The 21,161-nt window shown below is 43.9% G+C and overlaps 2 protein-coding genes and 1 long non-coding RNA gene across 7 annotated transcripts; 2 read left to right on the top strand and 1 right to left on the bottom strand.

The window, feature by feature from the left end:
• Nucleotides 1–1,049: 1,049 nt before the first annotated feature.
• Nucleotides 1,050–10,194, bottom strand: LOC135617438 (uncharacterized). 5 transcript variants are annotated; one of them, XR_010488741.1, is made up of 5 exons: nt 9,869–10,194; nt 1,972–2,010; nt 1,781–1,875; nt 1,508–1,643; nt 1,050–1,355 (listed from the first exon to the last, which is right to left on the bottom strand). It is a non-coding gene; the product is annotated as an uncharacterized LOC135617438 (long non-coding RNA). The 5 variants fall into 5 exon arrangements; XR_010488739.1 differs by having other exon boundaries at nt 1,508–1,630; nt 9,869–10,190; XR_010488742.1 differs by lacking the exon at nt 1,972–2,010 and having other exon boundaries at nt 1,508–1,630; nt 9,869–10,182.
• A 203-nt stretch (nt 10,195–10,397) lies between these two features.
• LOC135617437 (uncharacterized) lies at nt 10,398–13,776 on the top strand. Its single transcript, XM_065117636.1, has 3 exons — nt 10,398–11,002; nt 12,502–12,657; nt 13,437–13,776. The coding sequence occupies exons 1-3, from the start codon at nt 10,721–10,723 to the stop codon at nt 13,653–13,655; spliced, it is 657 nt and encodes a 218-aa protein (XP_064973708.1). The 5' UTR covers nt 10,398–10,720; the 3' UTR covers nt 13,656–13,776.
• Nucleotides 13,777–16,140: 2,364 nt separating this feature from the next.
• LOC135582654 (protein MONOCULM 1-like) lies at nt 16,141–20,762 on the top strand. The gene is made up of 2 exons (XM_065117635.1): nt 16,141–16,445; nt 16,593–20,762. The coding sequence occupies exon 2, from the start codon at nt 18,070–18,072 to the stop codon at nt 19,375–19,377; it is 1,308 nt and encodes a 435-aa protein (XP_064973707.1). The 5' UTR covers nt 16,141–16,445; nt 16,593–18,069; the 3' UTR covers nt 19,378–20,762.
• Nucleotides 20,763–21,161: the final 399 nt, after the last annotated feature.

Raw genomic sequence — 21,161 nt, 5'->3', positions numbered from 1 at the left:
CACCAAAATTCCTTGAGTTGTACTTCTTGCTTTGAGCTAGCTACTTAACTTTCAGAATCATTCATGACCTATTTGCAACTATAACTATGCTCTCTTCTTTAAAGTATGAGTTTGATTAGTGCTCGAAAGACTCACTACTTCAATACCATACCTCATCCTCTTATATTCATGGCCTTCAATCCGATGCTTTCTGGATTAAATTCTTGGGCGATCGAGTCTCTCGTAGATTCAATGTTGTTATAATGCCTTACCTCTACTGGTCAACTATTGATTTTGCATGTCCTTTGACTCAGCAAGCATTTTGCTTTTAATCTTTCATTAATCAACTTGTAACTTTTCAATGTGGTCAACGCCATCCTATGTTACATGGCTTTTGTCAACTCTAATTCTTTGAGCATTTATTTGACATTAATAATCGCTCACCCAATCTTGGTCCTGGAAAGCATCAGAATATCCAGGAGAAAAGATAAGCTTTGGAGCATTATATCTTCGATTTGAGAAGCTTATTTGATAAGCCCCAAAAATTCTCTCACTCCGAAAATGATACCTAATGGTTGATATCTTCGACTCTTTAACTGAGTTTAACATTTTTTTTCAGCTTGTATCCTCGATGAAAAAAGCTTTCATAACTAGAGTTGTTAGCACATATCTTCTTCAAGAGTGGCATGAAGTTGGTGCTCCCGCTCTTAACTCTTGTATAGAGAATGTTAATATTTAAAATTCTAAATATTAAATATTAGCGCACGTTTTTTATGGACTTCAATCTTTTGATTTGTGTTGACGCTTTTATCAATAATTTTTTTTTTATTTTTTAAAAAATAAAACTTTTGATATACTTTAATATACTTTCTATTTTCTTGATTTAAGTTAGAAATCAATTCTTTTTAAAAGTAATCTCCCATCTAAATTTAGAAGTAACCCAAAAAAGATTTAAATAATTTTATCATGTCAAAAATTTGATCTATTTCGAATTGAATTTATTCGATGGGTACTTTGGCAAGGAGTGACAATCTTTTCCAATGGAACACACAAGTATGTTGAGACTCATATTAGCACACCGAAAGAAGAAGCATTAGGAGGAAAACTGGTTTGGTCATCTTGTGAACCACGAACTCACTCGTTCTTAAAGCGTTACAGTAGCCTGAAAAGAAGGAAAAATACAAGAAAAAAGAAAAAAAAAAAAAGATCTCTCCTCCAACACTTTTTGATCACAGACCTGAGAACCCGTCTTTTAGATGCAAATAGGATGGGATCTCCAGATCCAGATGCTTTTCATTAATTCTTCAGGAGCTGTCAGTAGGAGGGACGACTACAGAAGCATTGTTTTCCATCTCCTATCCACTCCAAGTTTCTTCCTGCTCCCACAAAAAAAGAAAAAAAAAAAAAAAAGTGTCATGTAGGCAGGTGTTTGTAACTGATCGTTCGAAGATGGATGATGCAGTTGGCTGATTGAACATTAATAATGGAGATGGATTGACTGCTTGGGAGAATTTAGATGGGAGATTACTTTCAAGAACAAGTACAGGTTGTGTGGTAGTGGCTTTCACTGCGATCCAAAAATCTTTTGTGTCTGATGGACAGCTTAAAAAAGGAATAACTTGGCATCAACCAATTATTATACAGCTCTAAACTGCTTGTGGATCCTCCATAAAAGAAAGAAAGAGTTAAAAACCCATTACCTTCAAAAATTTGCCATTCGTTTCTCTATCCGAAGCCGAAAGTACACCAAAAAAGGAAAAATATAATGAAACAAAAATGAACTTATGCAAACTAAAATCACCTGGGGATAGGTCACCGATTTTAATCCATTGAAAACTTCATGCGAGTGGCCATCCTTTGCATTTCATCAAATAGGCTATTACAATTGCAGGTGACCTGCCACAAGATAACAATGATACAGATGATTCGCATATGATATTCATATACAAACACACAAGTTAAGTAAATCAACCAATTTTTTTCCCAACATACAGTGGACAAGAACACGAGCCTCCTCCTTGTTGCATTGTTCTGCATAACAGATGATAAATGTTGTGGAAAAGAACACGAACTACATGAGAGGAAAAACATTCTGCATACCAAATGATAAATGGTATGAAAAGAAACAAAAACTACATGAAGAGAAAATGATGAAACCAAGGATCAATCAACATAGCGACTAGCTTTTGCAGCAGGTCTGGATAGTGCATATCATGCTATAAGCAAAAGACTGCAACAACCATGAAAACAATTAAATGCAGATGGAAGGTAAGTCATCAAAACCAGATGCTACCAGATTTATCCTGCACTTTAAATCCTAAGAATACTTCTATATTTGCATTTAGCATATTCATCTAAAAAACAAATTCTAGGATACTCGGCTTATTAAAAAAATCCTAATTATGTTTGTCCGCTTAGTTACCTTTGCTCCAATTGACTCAATTTGACCCAATGGAAAAACTGAATTAATTAATTGAAAAGTGCAAAACCATGTAACCCAAAATGCTTTAGTCCTCTGATATAATGATGGTGGGTCCATCTAGCCTATATATCATAATAAACATCATCTCATTTCTAACGTCAGACTAAATCCGAATGTTACACTTACCATGTGCAATTGTTAGTCTCACAAAAACCTCAAAATTTAAACTTGTGTGATGCCTAGTCATTTTGATCTAATTTGACTAGACTTAAGTTTTACTTACCAAGGAATATTAATGATGATAGTTTTATTACTATTATTATAGACTTGTTATCATTCCTAGATTGATGTGTGTTTTCTCGGAGAATAAGGAATTTATTTTACAAGGGAAGAACTAATGCCGGATAAGAGTAGGAAACCATAGATATGAGGCTTTCTCTTCCGTAACAACTCCGTTCAACGAACCGTTCGTCGCTCTCATCTACATGTACAACTACTTGACATCCTGTTTTGCCTTGATTTTGAGTCATTTTGCTTGTAAAAATGTAAGTTCGAACAAGCTGCAGCGTTACAAAGCGACCGCTCATCGAACCGAGCAAAACAGCCCCAAATCAGTCCAAAACAGCTCCGTTTTCGTGTGCCGCGGGCTGATTTCTGGAATCTGCCTCTGCTCACCAAAACGTCAGCCATCTCAGCCCCTTGGAACCCCCCGGGTGGCACAGGGCTGGATGGGGCTTCGGTATAGTACCAGGCGTTGAACACTCCTTCGCTTGTTCGCACGTTGCCATGACGGGAACTTGTTGTCGCGCCCGGGACTCTGTGAGCAGCTGTTTGTGGGCTTGCAGCTGTTCGTTCAACCTTCTAAAGCCTTGTTTTCCCCCTCTCCCTCGTTTCTCTTGTGCACGCAAGGTGCTCGCTAAATTGCTTGTAAAGCTTCCCCTTTTCGCGAGACTTCGGGACTTGTCCGTTGCTCGTTCTTTCGAACTAATCAACTTTCTCTTTTACAGGTCCTTCGGGACCTGCGAGAGGTTGCAAGTGGGCTGATCTTTGCGGAGCAATATCGCAAGGGCGAAGCGCGACTTAGGCAACGCAAGCTAAGTTCGCGTCTTGGTCGCAAGGGTGCCTCACGCCTTAGGCAATTCCAGCTAAGGCCGTGACATTATGGTATCAGAGCGGGCAAGCACTTCGAGCGAGCAGCGAAGGAACTTCGCAACTTCGCCATAGCAAAGCATCGTGGTGAATCAAGCAAGACAGGGCAAGCCAGACCCTTGCCCCAAGCAGCCGTAGGTGGGCTGCATGTGCACACTCGCTCTCATGCTGTTGGAGCCGCTCAAGAGGAGCGCGGTAGCGAACTTGATGAGCGAGAAGTTGGCTACTCTCCGCGAGCGGAGGAAGCGCAATCTGGAGCGCTAACTAAGAAAAAGTGTCACAAGGAGAGACTCACAACAGCGGAAACCCGCCTGGATGTTCTTGAAGTGAGCGTGGAGGAACTCTATCATGGCCAACAAAGGCTTGTCGGGGTAGAAAGCTCGCAAGAGGAAGCGAAGTCCAGGATCGACAAGGTCGAGGCCCTAGTCGACCGACTGTCAGATGACACCAAAGACTCCGTGAAACACTTGCAGGAAGTTATGACGGAACTCACTTCAAGGGTGACTATACTCACTAGAGCACTAAATGCGGGAGGAAGCAACACCCGCGTTGCACCGCCACAAAATTTGAGAGCACCTGAGCCTCATGGATATGGAGGGGCCAAAGATGCTAGAGAGCTCGAGAACTTTCTGTTCGACATGGAACAATACTTTCGAGCTACGAGGCCCGATTCTGAAGATACCAAAGTTTCTATAGCAACATTGTATCTGAACGGAGATGCGAAACTTTGGTGGCGAACCCGTTGGGAGGAGATCCAACAAGGTCGGTGTCGAGTCGACACATGGGAGGACTTGAAGCAAGAGTTGAGAACTCAATTCCTACCGGAGAACACAGAGCGACGAACGGTTCGTTGAACGGAGTTGTTATGGGTGCGCGACGACCGTTTGTGACATTCTCCCCCACTTAAACTGTCGACTCCCTTATCGACGCTTGTTGGTAGTTGTTGATGATTTCTTCTTCATGTCGCAGGGTGTCTTCAGGTTCCCAACTGGCTTTAGTTCAGGGAAGCTTTCGCCACTTCACCGAGTACTCTATCTGCTCAGCACAAATCGCGATCCGAGGAGATAGTGTCGCCAAACTCGTAGACAGTGGATCACCGCTGTCATCTCCTTCTCATGCACTGGATACCGCCGCTCAGTCTCGTCGAGTTTGCGGCTCTCGTAGGCCACCGGATGACCCTCCTACATGAGTACTCCCCCAATAGCGAAGTCCGAAGCATCTGTATGGACTTCAAAAGGCTCCCCATAGTCTAGCAATTTGAGTACTGGTTCTTCTATAACAACAGCCTTCAGATCTTGGAATGCTATTTCACATTTGTCAGACCACTTCCAAGGCTGCTCTTTCTTCAGTAACTCCGTCAGTGGAGTTGTAAGCTTCGAGTACCCCGTTATGAAGCGTCGATAGTAGTTGATGAAACCAAGGAAGGATCTCAACTCTGGCACCTTCTTTGGAGTCCGCCATTCCGCAACCGCTTGCACCTTCGACTTATCAATCCGAATGAAGCCCTCACCGATTCGATGCCCCAAGAATAAGATCTCAGTTTGAGAAAAGTAGCATTTCTCCCTTTTCACGAACAAAGTGTTCTCCCTGAGAACCTTGAAAATTGTCCGAAGGTGTTTGACATGCTCCTCGAGCGTTTGACTGTAGACGACTATATTGTCCAAGTAGACGACCACGAACTTATCCAAATACTCCTTGAATAGCTGGTTCATGAGAGTGCAGAACGTGGCCGGAGCATTGGTTAAGCCGAAAGGCATCACCAAGAACTCAAACACTCCATACCTGGTCACACAGGTAGTCTTCGCTTCGTCGCCTTCAGTAATGCGTACCTGCCAATACCCCGATCGAAGGTCGAGCTTCGAGAAATACTTAGCTTAGCCCAACTAGTCGAACAAGTCCGCGATGAGCGGGATGAGATACTTGTTCTTCACTGTCACTTTGTTAAGGGCTCGGTAGTCGACGCATAATCGGAGGCTCCCATCTTGTTTCTTCTGGAAGAGAACTGGAGCTCCGAAAAGTGTTTTAGAGCTGCGGATGAGACCACCGCTTAGCAATTCACCTAACTGTTTTCTGAGTTCCGCCAACTCTGACGGGGACATGCGGTAGGGTGGTCTCGCTGGAGGCTTCACTCCTGGCTCCAGCTCGATGCTGTGATCCACGCCTCTACGTGGTGGAAGAGTCTTCGGCAACTCGGGTGGCATAACGTCATTGAACTCTTTCAGGACGTATGCCACCACAGCAGGTTCTTGAATGGCCTTCTCGTTGAGTGACTCTAACTTCATAGCAGCCACGAATGTTAATTCGCCTTTTCGCACCCTTTTCTTCAGTTGTAATACCGATATGTGTTGTGGCTCCTTGGTTCCTCTCCGAGAGACGGGAACCACGCAAGGGTCGTCACCTCCCATCATACATAGGGAGTTCAAGAACGGCATTGGCACCAACTTCGCCACATGCATAAACTTTATTCCAAGAATCACTCGGAAGTCATCCAGTGGCACGGCCATCATGTTGGTGTTCCCGCTCCATGTCCCGATTTTGATGGGAACTCCCTTCGCCAACCCGGAGATTCGCTTGGCCTCCGAGTTCACCGCCTTCATTCGGCTTGTGCTCTTCTCTAAGATCAACCCAAGTCGCTGTGCTTCTCGATCGGCTATAAAGTTGTGGGTAGCGCCCGTGTCCACCATTGCACGAGTCGTTTGGCCATTTAGCTTGATGTCCACATACATCAGCTCACTACTTCCTGCTTTTTGTAGCTTTGTCTTGATGTTCTCCCCCACTTGACCCCGCATGGCGTTCAACAAATGCATTGCTCCTATTCGGGGTCCTTGCGACTCCTCGTCGTCGCTGCTGGATTCAGAATTGCTCGAACTAAGAGCAACAGCTTTGCCCTTGTCCAATCGGGGGGGGGGGGGGTGGATGGAAGCCGTCAAAGCATTGAGTGCCCGTTTTTGTGGGCACTCCCTCACCATGTGCGGTCCTCCGCACAAGAAACATCCTCCAGGTTTTGATGCCTTACCTTTCGGGTTTGGCCCTTTGTGGGAACTCTCCTTCTTTTGTTCGCCCCCGAGCTCCTTCCCTCGAGAATGTTTTGGAGGGCGATTGCCTGAAGATTGTTTCCTTCTCCCTGGGTCTTCGGAGGAAACAAAGTTGGTGAGCCTTTCTGCAGCAGCAATTGCCCCGACCACATCGGTAAAATTCCTTCAATTTAGCTCATGTTGAGCCCATGGCTTCAAACCATCGAGGAAGCTGAACAACTTGTCCTTCTCGGACATATCCTGTATGTCCAGCATTAGTGCAGAAAATTATTTCACATAGTCTCGGATGGTGGTACTCTAGCGGAGTTGTCTCAACTTCCTTCTTTGCCTTGGTTTTGAGTCATTTTGCTTGTAAAAATGTAAGTTCGAACAAGCTGCAGCGTTACAAAGCGACCGCTCACCGAACCGAGCAAAACAGCCCCAAAACAGCCCAAAACAGCTCCGTTTTCGTGTGCCGCGGGCTGATTTTTGGAATCTGCCTCCGCTCACCAAAACGTCAGCCATCTCAACCCCTTGGAACCCCCCGGGTGGCACAGGGCTGGATGGGGCTTCGGTATAGTACCGGGCGTTGAACACTCCTTCGCAAGTTCGCACGTTGCCTTGACGGGAACTTGTTGTCGCGCCCGGGACTCGGTGAGCAGCTGTTTATGGGCTTGCAGCTGTTCGTTCAACCTTCTAAAGCCTTGTTTTCCCCCTCTCCCTCTTTTCTCTTGTGCACGCAAGGTGCTCGCTGAATTGCTTGTAAAGCTTCCCCTTTTCGCGAGACTTCGGGACTTGTCCGTTGCTCGTTCTTTCGAACTAATCAACTTTCTCTTTTACAGGTCCTTCGGGACCTGTGAGAGGTTGCAAGTGGGCTGATCTTTGCGGACCAATATCGCAAGGGTGAAGCGCGACTTAGGCAACGCAAGCTAAGTTCGCGTCTTGGCCGCAAGGGTGCCTCACACCTTAGGCAATTCTAGCTAAGGCCGTGACAGATCGTCGCAAGTAAACATATATAAATTATATATAGAGATTGTTAAATATTATTTGATGCATTCTATCTTTATTTTCGATACTTACATTTAGATGGTCTTAATTGTTTCAACCTCTGTGATGATATTTATTTGTTCACATTGCTGAGTTTATAAAATTTAAGTATATATACTATAAACCTCATCTTAATCAAATAGTATACATATATATTGAAAAAAACGCATGTCCTTGCCATGTCCGTGTCCTAATATTTTTTTAAAAATGGCGTGCCGCCATGTCTGCGTCGTGTCATGTCTATGTCCAATGTTCGTGCTTCTTAGGTTTAAACCAACACGTGCTTCTTAGGTTTAAGCCACCATAACAACCTCTACACATTTAACCAAAGCAAACACTCTAAGCCATTTGTTTTTTTAATGATAATACACTGGATGCATCTCAGTCCAACCAATTTATTATTGAATAGGTTAAAAATGTCTGCAACAAGATTATTGAAGTTAAACCAATCTCTCACTTGTCATTTGGTGCTAATCAGTCCACAGAAATTTTTTTGACCCAAATTTCCAACCCAGGAACCATGTCGCACTTGTTTCATTAAGACTTCATGGAGAACTGAGAGAACATAGAGTCACTGGATGTTCTTTCTCTCTGGAGAACAAAAAAGTCTTCTTGCTGAAGAATATCGTGATTAAGATCATCATTTACTTCCATTCCATGTTATAATAGACTTTGGTATTATTTCCAACTTTTTTTATGATAATATCTGGGTTATGGATAACTGTATTACAATTTATTATCTTGGTATCACATATCATCGCCTTGTGCAATGCTCTGTTATTATACACCAAGTGAAAGTGTAAACTCTATATGAACATTTGACATTTGGATATTTGTCATACCAAATTTACCTCTTTGTATTCACAACATCTGAATTCACATTAGTGGCCCAAAATGGTTTCCTAGCACTAACTATTTTATATCCATAATGGAAATCTGCAACAGTGTGTCTTGGTCATGCTATTTATAATGCTGTTTCTGCTCTACGAAGTTTCTTACAGTTCCTTGGTACCATCATAAGACACATCCAAACCAAAGCACATCATCATATGATAATAAACAATATAGCTTATGCAAGTGTACGTGATGGACATAAGTGAAAAGGCAACATTTCATTGCAACAATCCCTTCACAAAAAAAAAAAATCCAGTCACTCAACCCAAAGACATTACTCAAGATTCAGTTAAAAAGAATACTACAACATATATAATAAATAAAAAGTAAATGCCCACCAGAACATAATAAGTGCTATTTCATTGATTCTCAATCTGTAAGAAGCACTATATCAACAAAATAAATCTTAGAATTACTGTGTCCTGAGCAATTAGAACTCCAATTATTCATCCTAAAAATATGACTTTCTTGAGTTATCTGCAGAAGAAATCTACAGTGATCATTATAGATTCTTCAACCTTTGGAAGGTTTATTGACCTTGACCAGAGTGTGGCCCACTTCTCTATAATCTAAGCAACTAATTAACGATGATACCTGCATAAGAAAATACCTCGGTCCATATATTGATCTGCAAGGTAAACCACTTATGGTTCCATTGATATTTCCAATATCCTCACATAATCGATCAACATAATAGGTCAGACATGTTATAAACAGCTCCACTTACTTCCTTATACACCTTAATAAAAAAAAGGGCAGCTTCAGTAGGTTCACTGAAGATCATAAAGGGAAATATCAGGGGCATTGTTTCTTGTCTCGAAAATGTGATCTTGATAAGTTCTTTGTTCTTCGGTAGACCTTGAAGCTTTTAGCTAATCACATTCTACCGCCATAAGGTCAGCCCTAATACAACTGTTTTGAATGAACCAAATTTCTAAAACAAATAGGTGATACTAGAAGTTGCATAAGTATTGTACATTAACAACAAGATATGACAGACAAAAAACGTGTATACAGGTTGGAGGCAGAAGGAAAGATATTTCCGCTTTAATTGTAAATGACATAATACCATACCCTACTAATGCTATGAATGATCACCAATTGTTACACTAAGTTTCATGCCTTCGGAATAGAAATATTGGAAATAAGGCAAACAGGGTAGCTCAAAGCTAAGATTTCATGCACATCCCGTCAATTACCACAGACCTATACCAGTGTTGCGAACTCGTTACACAAATAGAACCAGCGACCAAGCCCTGGATTCACTTCGCAACATTGGAAACCAATAAACATCAGGGTCAAACCCAGATCATCCAAGAAAGCGCAAGAATCAGATCCAAAGAGGACAAGGCGGGGAACTCACGTCGAGGACATGGGTGACGCCGAGGGCCTTGAGGATCTCCCCACTGGGGGCGTTGTCCAAGGTAGAGGAAATCCTTGAGGATCTCTGTGGGAAAGGCGGAGGGAAATCCTGTTGGGTCGGCCGCTCGAAGGCGGAGGGGACGCGATGGCCGCAGACCCCGCCCTCCTCGCGCCTGCAGCCGCGGACACGCGAAGGCAGGGGTTCTCCCTCTCCCTCTTGCTCATGGCGCGGTGGGCCCCAAACGATCCTGTCGAAGAGGCGCGATCTTGCTTGGGTTCATGAAACTCAATCTATGCGTACACGTGGAGAAAAAGAAGCGGGTGATGACGAGAGAGAGAGAGAGGGTACATAAACCATGGTTGTATTTGGATTTATAAACCATGGTTGCATTTGGAGGGAGCCCAAAGGAAAGCATGTAACTCGACCCACCAGCGGGCCCACAGCGGAGGATACAGTTTCTCGTAGTGTGGTTAACATAATCTATGATACAATATGTTTTCTTCTTTCATCGTCTGTTAATATCGCTTCACAAATTGATCTTCTCGGATAGGTCGGTTTTAGTGGGTTAAGAAGAAGAAGAAGAAGAAGAAGAAGAAGAAGAAGAGGGAGTTAAATTTCAATCGTAGTTGCCCGAGTTGTAATCTGTTGCTTTTTCACGAAGAGAAAGAGAGACGAAGTCATTACGCGAGGACAGTGGTTTTTGGGGTGGGAAGATGCCAACTTCGTATTAAGTCTTATCCGCTGCTTCTCTCTCTCTCTCTTGTCTGGTCTTTTCCCACAGTCGCTGCTGCTGCTGCTGCTGCTCTCAAAAGCAACCGAAGAGGAAGAGTCGGCTCGAGGTTTGTCTGAAAGATGGAGAGCGTGGCGGCCCGTCTGGGCCGGTCGTCGACCCGCTACGGTCCAGCAGCGGTCTTCAGCGGACCCGTGAGGCGGTGGAACAAGAAGTGGGTCCCGCTCTCCAGTCCCGACCACCACCGTCGCCGCAACAACGGCGCCAACCCCCACCTCCTCCTCTACAGGTGGACACCCGTCTCCTCCGCGGCTGACGGCGGCGCAACCACCGCCACCCCCTCCAAGGACTCTGCCACTCCCCCGCCCGAGGAGCCGCCCCGTAGGAAGTTCCGCTACATCCCGGTAACCCTCGTCTCCTATCCTTCCCTTTCGATTGGGTGCTTAATTCTTCGGCACAAGTCTTCTGCGACTCACGGGTGGGCGAGGTTTGGTTCTTGTGGAATTTGGGAAGGAGGGTCTCTTTCTCTTTCTCTCTCCCTCTCGTGAGACACGAGTGCTATTTTGTTGCCCCTCTTATGATTTTGGTGGGTTTCCTCCCGAGAACAGTATGAATGATGAAAAAATCTCTCTCCTCGGAAGAAGAAGAAGAAGGCGACATCTTGCTAACGGAACGCGAATTTGGGTCCTTTTTTTTTTTTCTTGTTCATGATATGGGTTTAATCAAAAATAAAAAATTTAGCTGCTTTCTATCGTGACTCTTCCTCGGAAAGGAGGCAGGAAGATGTTGTCGTCTTTGTTTCTGTGAAATGTACACTGATGGTTAAATTTTGCGAGTGGAAATTTTGCTGATGATACAGAAGAGTAAGTGGTTGTTGACAACATGATGGCTGGGTCGGTGACATCCAACTCACATGTTCAGATGGAGTGCTAATTGAAATCACCTTGTCCACATTTAGTGCTAAGTTTTTCAAAGACTATGAAAACCTGGTTGTGTGGAAGATATAGTCATGACGATTGCTTTTTCTTTACTTTATCCTCGAGGGAGTTACGTATAGGATGCTAACTTGAAGATGTTGGAGTAGTATGGTAATGGTTATGGGCTTATAGAAATATTTCTGGAGTCTATACAAAAAGCTTCTCATAGCACACAATTATAATTATACCGTGAGTGTGTTGAATGGATCTCCAGTGAAATCAGATGGTTTGTCTTCTTGGTTGGGGTTGTATTGTGTTGTGTTGTTAAGAAATAGACAACTTCCATGTGTAAGATCCTGATTGATTCCTTAGAGAACCTTAGAGTTGGCCATGCATAATATTTGATAGTTAGTATTAAGATTCTTTTGGCTTTCTGTGGTTAAGTTGGATAGAAGGTTATATGGACATGGCTTATGAAAAGCTTATGCACTTATTCCGTTTGAACTTTTGGGTTCTGACAGTTTCTAGTTATTCTCTAGCACTATGAAGATAATTGAGACCGTCCCCCTTCAAAAAATTAGTTGTCTGCTGAAATTATTGTTGTATTTTTCTTCAAAACAAGATATATGTATATATGTATGTATGTATACTTACATCAGGGAGATTCAGTAGTTTTCAGTTTTCACCAACATCGTAACCTAAATCACCAAATCAGAAGATAAAAGCTTCATATTTGGATCAAAATTGTTCTCCTCTATGCATTCGTGCCATTCTGCAGCCTTCTTTAGCACCATATGTCAGCATTTTCTCGTTATTGACAGAATATTATCTTCTCTTATTTATCTTTGCTCATTATAAATACAGGTGTGTGTTATAAGCATCTCTATATACTAACTTGATCATTTTTTATTAGTCATGTTAGGTAAATCCGATGTAGATTCTGGTCAGGCTTTCTAGTAGATGAGTGTAACTTATGAATAATGCAGATTTCTGTCGTTGAGGAGAAGAAGAAGGAGGCTTCACCAAAGTCCAATGAGGAAACTAAAAAACCTAATGAAACCGACAAATTCCCACGTATAGGCCAAATCAATCCTTCAGGCAAAATACCTGACATGAAAGATGTCTTGGCGGAAGAAGTTCAGGTAACAATTAATTTCTATATGCTTCCTGGCTGCATCTTTCTCTATAGAATATGCCTACTTCTACCATTACCATGAGTTTCCATAACGTATTTCAATTATTTTGTGGCCACTATGTGGACCCTAGTGCTTACTTCCATAATATATTTCAAATTATTTGTGGCCACTTTGTAGATCCTAGTGCTTGTTTCCATTTCATACATATATTAAAAGGCTGCTTCGATTGATATGCTTCGTATATTTTCGATGTTCACTTTGACTCTCACAACTACCACTTATGAAATACATGCTCGGTGGTGGTTCTACCTTGGTGGCATGTTTGTAACAATCAGATTAGTTCAAGTTGGGAAGGTCAGAAGGATTGAAATAGTTAGTTATTTGCATTGCCCTGTTGAATGCGACCTGGGATGAAAACTGTAATTCCAGTATACTTGGTGTAAAGCAGAAAGTTAGCATCTAAACTTGTTGTTCCACTGAACTAAAGTTGTGAATCGAAGGTGGCGAGATTGATATACTTCGAATGATCTGTTTATTAATCTGTCTTTTGTTCGTCTTCAATCATGCAGTCTACTGGCTTAGCGAGCCTCGAGCAGCTAAATATCTGGTCAACCTCACGCCATTTATACTTTGGAATAGGATTCCTTTTGCTCGGATACCATCCTGTTCTGTATTACCAGAATAGTTGGATCAAACAATGCTTGTTGATTTGTATGACACAGATATTGATGCTTGGGGGTTTCAAGAGATGCGAGTGAAGTCCTAATTTTAGTATCTTTTTCCAGGTACCATACAAGGATCAGGTTCCTTCAGAAGAGGGTAGTGGAACTGATTTGGACCTAAGTCTGGGTTTGAGAGCTCCGGAGGGTGATCATGAGAAGGAACTCAGAACAAGTAAACAAGGCGAAGGCCATGGCAAATCGGAGAGAGCAGCAATAAAAGCAGAAGCGCGAAACAAGTTGAAGCGGAAGGTCGTCACCCCAGACCTTGAAATGAGAGTGTAATGTAGTAGGTTGAGTTTGTGCTTATTGTAAGCTCTTCGTCATGCACGCGCAACTGATGCAATTGTAGTGATCTATCGTTTAAGCTTTAAGCTTGTGCGGTGTGGTGTTGTGGTTTCTTCTCTGGGCCTTTTTATTATCTCGAGTTAATTTGGATGACTGCTGTGGTTGTGTTTGTGATTGATGAATGAGGCACTTGGTGGTTCCGACGATAAAATAAATTGCAAATTCTGGATGCAAGGTCGATCGATGCGAAGTCAATTGTTAGCAGACAGCTGATCAAGTACTCCTCCTTCCCACTTGGACGAAGGCTGGGTCGGGTTGGGCTTGCATGCAAGCCCTGTGGGCCTGCATGCAGTGTGGGTTTGAAGGTTACCGGCCATTGTTGCCCGCCTTGTTTCCCTTGGGCTTCTTTTCCCGTAAACCATCTCCCCGATCACTATGGCATTGTTTAGTAGAGCTCTGGGACATGATGGGATAGGTGGAACTTTCGGTGTCGATGCTGATGAGTCTGAGAAAGGGCGGGGAAGGAATCTTCCGAGGGAATCAATAGGCAGGAAGATTGTTGGGTAAACTCGATAAACATCCCCAGTACCTTTTTTACATCTACTCTCTCTTTCGAAGCTTAACCCCCCATAGATCATGTCGCCATCGACTAGATCCGCATCATCGATCTGAGACATAATCTTTTTGCTTTGTTGGCACTGGAATCTCCCGAAGTTGTTTATTTTGACTATAAGGATGATCTTGGAGATGTACCTTTTTTTCCTCTAGCAAATCTTATGAGCAGAATCAGTGTGAGTGGAGCTAAAGGAGCAAACCGGAAGAAGCTAGGAAGATGACCCGAGATATATCCTTTACAGTCTCAGTTGTACGTGGCAGAAAACCTCTGTGATGTTTCGTTGGTTGGATGAGTTTGACTTGCGATTCGACGGTGAGACCAAATCTAAAGAGGGGGAGATTTGGGACTAAAGAGACATTAAAGCGGACTAGTAGTCAAAGTTACTTGGTCGACGGGCTGGTAGTGGAATGGTTAGTAGGGGTAATCAGACATTATGATAAAGAAATTGGACAGATTAAAAGGTGTAAAGTGTCTTAGCATAGAGATTAAGTGTTAGAAGATATTTAAGTAGCAGGAGAGATTAAGAGAAAATAATCTCACATCGATAAATATCGAGAGAGAGAGAGAGAGAGAGAGAGAGAGAGAGAGAGAGAGTCTATCTAGTTCACAATCTAACAACCTAAGCTTTTGGATTTAATTGGTGTCTAAATCAATATAAGTTAACCTGACTAATTTGACTCACTTACCATTAATGAACTTTTTAACATGGTTTCATTGATGAAATATACTTTTAGGAAGAAGACTTATGGAGAGAATCTTTAGCACAGAAATCATCACCTTTTTTCATATTAATCTGTAATATTACTCACAATTAAAACGCTATAGAAAGATGGAAGCCTCGAACCAAAGGGAGAAGTCAAAAAATATAGCACATAAATGATGGAGAAAATAAAAAGGCAAAGCTGCAAAAGTTGGAAGATTAATAAAGCGGAATATATGTTGGCAAAGATCCGACAAGTTACAAAATGAAACATATACATCAAAAGCTTTTCTTGGAGATGAGAATCATAGCATGACAATCGAATAATTGTCGTCGATAGGCTTCTCAATTAGCATATGTTTGAATCATGCTTATCGTGATAAGAAAAACGAAAGAAGAAAGAAGCTTCGAGGATGGATGCCCACAGGTAGGTATTAGCCTCCATCCCAAACTCGGTATGTGTTGGTGCAAAAGTACGCTGGGCTATGGTATCCTATGTTTCTTCTGCAGCTTCGCACTGCTTTGTGTATATCATCAACCTCTGTCTGTCTTAACGAGTCTCCTCTCGATCGCTGTCGCTCTCGCTCATCGATCGATGCAGGTTATTAATTAACCTTTCTGGGCATTTTGTGTGTATTTTATTTATATATTGACCTCCTTTTTTCCTTGGTGCTGATCCATGATCGATCACCCCATTTAATTATATTACAGTCGTCTGACATGCAGAAAATTGGCTTTTACACTTATGAGACCATGGAATTGCACCCCTACATTGATTGATTGAGAATCTGGACCCTGGTCCGTGGCCGATATCTTCCTTGTCTTCTCCGTAGGAAAGAGGAACATTTTGGTCCAGCTCCTCTTAGTTTTCCTCTACCAACCAGTCACTCTCGATGGTTGTATTCGATCAGATGTAAGAGCAGAAAACTGTGTGTAGCACTGCAACCGAGCTTTCGTGTCGTGAGTTATCTTCACGACGGGTTCATGTGCTGGACTGCTAAGAGATTGCGACACAAGTGACAGAGAGAGAGAGAGAGAGAGAGAGAGTCGGAATCAATCAATGATGTGTAGGTGTCCATGTGGTGGACTGGTGGTGCATATTTGTAGCACATATGTTTTTCTATGTTCCAATTCTTCCATTGCTTTTCATGATATCATACTTTGGTCCCCATGTGTTTTGATCGAGTGCGTAACCTTTTCCTGACTTTATTAACTCCACCTGCGCCTACTTCCTCAAACTTGTCGCTGCCCGTCTCAGTTTTTAGGTCATTCTTATGGCGGACTTGCGCATGCTAATGTAAATGCTCAGCATGAGTGACGTGGTGGTCAGGAAATTAAGGAACGGATGCAGGGCAGAAGCGAGGAGAGGAAGTGATAGAAACGGAGAGAAGGGGAACCACAAGACCTCCGAGGAGATTCCTTAGGGATGGACTTCCGATGACGTCAAGTCGGTGCAGTCATTGCGGTAGAGGTAAAACTCAGCAAAAGAAGAGCAGCTTTTGTTTTGTTTGGCTGTCTGTTTGGCTATTTGCTCCTTCTCTTCTTCTTTTCCATCCCGTTTTGCTTTAGATTGTCTTCTTGCAGCTTGTTCTCATTGATTACTGCTCTTCCCGTTTAGCCGATGGCACGCGCGCGGAGTAGAAGAGAAGGGAGAAGCAGATTCTCTTGCCGCTTTGAATTGCCGATGAGTGAGATCTCTTACACTCTGTTCAAGTCGGTTGACAGCCGTGGCACGTAGAATTGGCCTACGACTCCTCTGATAATAATATCAGTGACACCTTAATTTCTTTACCATCTTATATTCGGGCGGAGGAGGGAAGCAATGAAGAAGAAGAAGAAGAAGAAGAAGAAGAAGCTGAAGTTTTGATCCTTTCTCTCGATATAAAGCCCCGGATCCATCATCGCTCGGAGTGTGCGAATCATGAAAGGGAAGGCATATGCAATGATCGTGAAAGTAGACGGCGGTGGTGATGGAGAATTCGTATCCGGAGGTGTGGGCCCGAAAGCATTCCATCAGGTTTGGCTAATGGTGCTTTCGCTTGGGGCCTGCAATATTCCATTTGTTGGCTAATCAGCTTCACCGAGATGCCTCCTTGGTTTCGTATTGATGTGAGAGAGTTCGGTGGACGCTGGTCTTTGGGGGTGTGCTTCTTCGCTAGGTTATTGCTGTGTCCCTCTCTCCCTGCAGACACATGCTCAAACCTGGGAGAAACTAGGTAGAGATGATGAATAAAAGTATAGAGAGAGAGAGAGAGAGAGATTGCTTGTTCCACAGACTCCTCATGCTTTCCGACAACAGGGGGAGGGGATCTACAAGAAAGTTATCGGAAAGGCCATTAACGGAGATCCCACTAGGTGATTAAACAAAAGAATGTTGGAGTCGGGAGGGTGTGCTGCATGCCTGCCTTCCTCCATTCAATTATTGAAAGCTTTGGGAGGGGGTGGGGGGTGTCTAGCTAGGATTGAAAAGGAGCGACAAGAAAAGAAGAAAAAGAAAAGACGAGGGACAAACAGAAGATGGCTGATGCCGCCAGTTCGGAGGATTAGGATCAGTCTTTTCTTTTCTTTTTTCGGTTGATCACGCCTCAATGTAAGCATCTCTTTTCGTGTATCCTATGCGTGCTTCTTCCCTACTCCCCACCCCACCCCATCTCTCTCTCCTCTCCATTCCATCGTTTCCCCTGCGCTTTCTACCGGATTGGAATGCTCCCTGCCCACTCCTCGGCATCGTTTAGATTCCTCCTAGCTACCTTCGATTAGCCCCATCATCATTCATTCCTGAGACGACACCAGACGGAGCCCCTAACCCAACCCTAGCTGGGAGCCCCCAAGTCCATGTGAACAGATAAAAGACGAGAAGAAGCATAAAACTTTTGGCCCACGCTCCCACCCCACCCCACTCCGGGCGAATTACTGGTGAGAGATCTGGGGGTTGCACAACAGTGGATCTGCAGAGAAGCTGCCAACCTCTGCTCCTGCAACAACTCAAACTACTTCTACAACTATCGCTACTCCCACACTGGTGTTTTTTTTTGGCAGATCATGTCCTGTGAAGATAGCTGCTAAATCTCGACATGTCCTATTAAACCAAAGGGATGCAAGTTCCAGAAATCTCCCTCTACTCATGTTCTTCTTCTCCGCCACTGCATCACCAATCCTCCTCTCTTGGCTCCCCCACCTCCCCCATCCACCACTCTGGAGACATGCTTAGCTCACTGATGTCCGATGGAGGAGGAGCTCGAGAAACCCACCCTCATCCCAATCATCACCACCCGAGCCCTCAAAACGGCCTAATTTCCTCGACTATCCATGCTCGACAACTGTTGATCAGCTGTGCCGAGCTTGTCCACCGCGGCGACCTCCCTGCTGCTGACCGCGCGATCTCCATCCTCTCTGCAGCAGCATCCCCCTGTGGCGATTCCACCGAACGCCTCATCCGCCAATTCTGTCGTGCCCTCTCCGTCCGCGTCGGCCGCGTTTCGCCCTCCGCTGATTCTTTGGGTTCCCTCCGATCATCATACTTGTCCTTCAACCAAATCTCCCCATTCCTCCGCTTCTCGCACCTCACCCCAAACCAGGCAATCCTCGAGGCGGTTGATGACCACCGCCAGATCCACATCCTCGACTTTGACACCTATTACGGCCTGCAATGGCCGCCTCTCCTTCAGGCCATCGCTGAGCGCTCCGATCCCAGTGATCCTCCCTTCATTCGTATCACCGGAACCGGAAGCAACCTGGAAGTCCTCCGACGAACCGGTCACCGGCTTCAAAACTTCGCACACTCTTTGGGCTTAGGGTTCCAGTTCCACCCTCTTCTCCTCCATCCCACAAGCACCAGTTTGAATTTCACCCCCTCTCCTTTCCGACTCCATCCCGGCGAGACCCTTGTGGTGAACTGTGTACTGTTCTTGCATAAGCTGCAAAAGGAGGGCGGGAATGAGGACGGATCCAGGGATCTACAAGCATTTCTGCGAACCATACGAGCGATGAACCCGTCGGTGGTGACGGTGGCAGAGAGGGAAGCAAGCCACAACTCGCCAAACTTCATGCAGAGGTTCGTAGAGGCGCTGGACTACTACATGGCAGTGTTCGAGTCATTGGAGGCGACGCTGCCCCCGACAAGCCAGGAGAGGCTGGCGGTGGAGCAGGTCTGGCTGGGGCAGGAGATCGAGGGCATTGTCGGCGGGGAGGGTGGCGGTCACGAGAGGTCAGAGCGATGGGAGAATGTACTGCGTGACGCCGGATTCTCAAGCCTTCAGCTCAGCAACTTCGCGGTGTCGCAGGCGCGGCTGCTGCTCCGGTTGCACTATCCTTCGGAAGGCTATCAGGTGGAGCTGGTGAGGGATTCCCTCTTGTTAGGGTGGCGGAACAGGCACCTCTTCTCCGTGTCTTCTTGGCGTTAAAGAACCCGGAGGAGGAGAAAAAGGAAGTCCCACACGTTGCTCAACTACAACTATTGTTGCCAACCTACTCTTTCTTTGGTTTCGCGATGATTAGCGAAACCATATCAAATGGGCAAGTTTCGCACATCGATCTATACATATCGCTGAGCGTGCGTTGTGTAGACCATCATTAGACACCCTGGCTGGAAACCCTAACCCTAGCTTCTTCCATATTCTACTGGGAGGAGGGAGCACAATGCGGATGCAATGCACGTTGCATGGGAAGTCTCGGAAGTTGTGAAAACCAAAAGTCGTCTCCTCCTGCTTCCCAAGGTAATCTCCCTTCTGGTAGGGTTCTCTTCTTTCTGTTCTCTCTCTCTCTCTCTCTCTCTCTCTCTCTCTCTCTCTCTCTCTGCTTTATCTTTTGCATCCATTTGCCTGTGAACTGTAACTAGGATTGCTGCGCCATTTGTTAAGTAATCGCCTTGCATGCTGTGGATCATGTATTCCCTTTTTGTAGGTCTGCAATGATGTGATTTTGGCATCGAGGATATGGTTCTTTTCTTTCTTTAGGGAAGAAGCATATGATGGTAGTATTATGTTGTGATGTATGTTTTTGGTTTAGTTTATTCTGGCTAATTGGCAACCCACCAAATTGTTGGTATTTTATGTTGCAGCTTGCAGTGGCATCTTCTCTTTTGCTTGGTGCATGCAGGATGCTTTTTCGTGTAATAATCACGCTTGGTCACCACTAACCAGTATCATACAATATGCTTGATCAGCAAAGTCTCCTCCCATAAACAAATCAAGGGAAGAAAAAGCTACAAGAGGCTAGATGTGTTAAGATTTGATCTACGATAGCAATCATGGAGTAGTGGATAGAGATCCTCGTCGATAGATTAGGTCGATCCCTTGTGCTCCATTCCTGTCTTTCTAACCTTGTTTATATCTTATCTTTGTGTTCCCTCAAATCACCAAAAGAATAAGGTTACTCACAAGGCCAAATTTGGTCACACAAGTCATTCCAATTGGAAGATTTGATCTTCCATGTCCGATAAGCTTGCTTGGTTTGTCCACCCCCAAATTAAGCTAGCTTATTATTTCGAGAAAGAATATAGACTCAGATGTGTGTATAAAACAAAAAAAAAAAAAAGGATGCAAGATCCAACTGTTTATAGGAATTAATGAGAGGTCTATCAGGAAAAAACATTCGAAAATAGTATGCAAGTTCCAATCGTTTCTTGTGATCACACAAGGTATGCAACATCGTTCATACGTCCCATCATATTCTCTCGTATTGATGATTAAACTGCATTCTTTCTGCCTTTATATCCCTCTCTTCTACCTTGAGATAGACGAAGACCATTGCAGAGATATTCTGATGGAGGGCAGCACGGTTGGCCAGATATGGATTACCATAAATGATGATATATATATATATATATATATATATATATATATATATATATATATATATATATATATATATATATATATGCACCGGGTTTTAATTTCATGTAATCTTAGCGACTAAGTAACTTTGAATTTTATTTGTTAATGTAATGTTTTTTTATCATTGGAATCGTCTCTGTCGTCTGAGGGCAACCGAGAATATATAGACTTACAAAGTCATATGGCCGGCCATCTCTGGTCAGTTGTCTCCCAAAGTTCTTCATGACAGTAGCCATATGCAAGATAGTTTATTCTTCAAAGCGGTGTTACCTTGTTATATAAAACAAGACCCACCCCTTTTTATAGTCAGTTCCGTTCCATGGTGCGTGCCAATTCCGATGATGCTCTCCTCG

Source organism: Musa acuminata, chromosome BXJ2-7 (assembly GCF_036884655.1).
Source record: "Musa acuminata AAA Group cultivar baxijiao chromosome BXJ2-7, Cavendish_Baxijiao_AAA, whole genome shotgun sequence".
NCBI classification, from domain to species: domain Eukaryota; kingdom Viridiplantae; phylum Streptophyta; class Magnoliopsida; order Zingiberales; family Musaceae; genus Musa; species Musa acuminata.
Note: the sequence above shows the minus strand (reverse complement) of the source record. Positions and strands in the feature narration are given on the sequence as shown.

Excerpts from the sequence above, each read along its gene's own strand:
- LOC135582654 (XM_065117635.1), top strand. The coding sequence starts at position 18,070 with ATGCAAGTTCCAGAAATCTCCCTCTACTCATGTTCTTCTTCTCCGCCA.
- LOC135617437 (XM_065117636.1), top strand. The coding sequence starts at position 10,721 with ATGGAGAGCGTGGCGGCCCGTCTGGGCCGGTCGTCGACCCGCTACGGT. Across the intron at positions 11,003-12,501 it reads GGAAGTTCCGCTACATCCCG|ATTTCTGTCGTTGAGGAGAA; the intron begins GTAACCCTCGTC and ends TGAATAATGCAG. Across the intron at positions 12,658-13,436 it reads TCTTGGCGGAAGAAGTTCAG|GTACCATACAAGGATCAGGT; the intron begins GTAACAATTAAT and ends ATCTTTTTCCAG.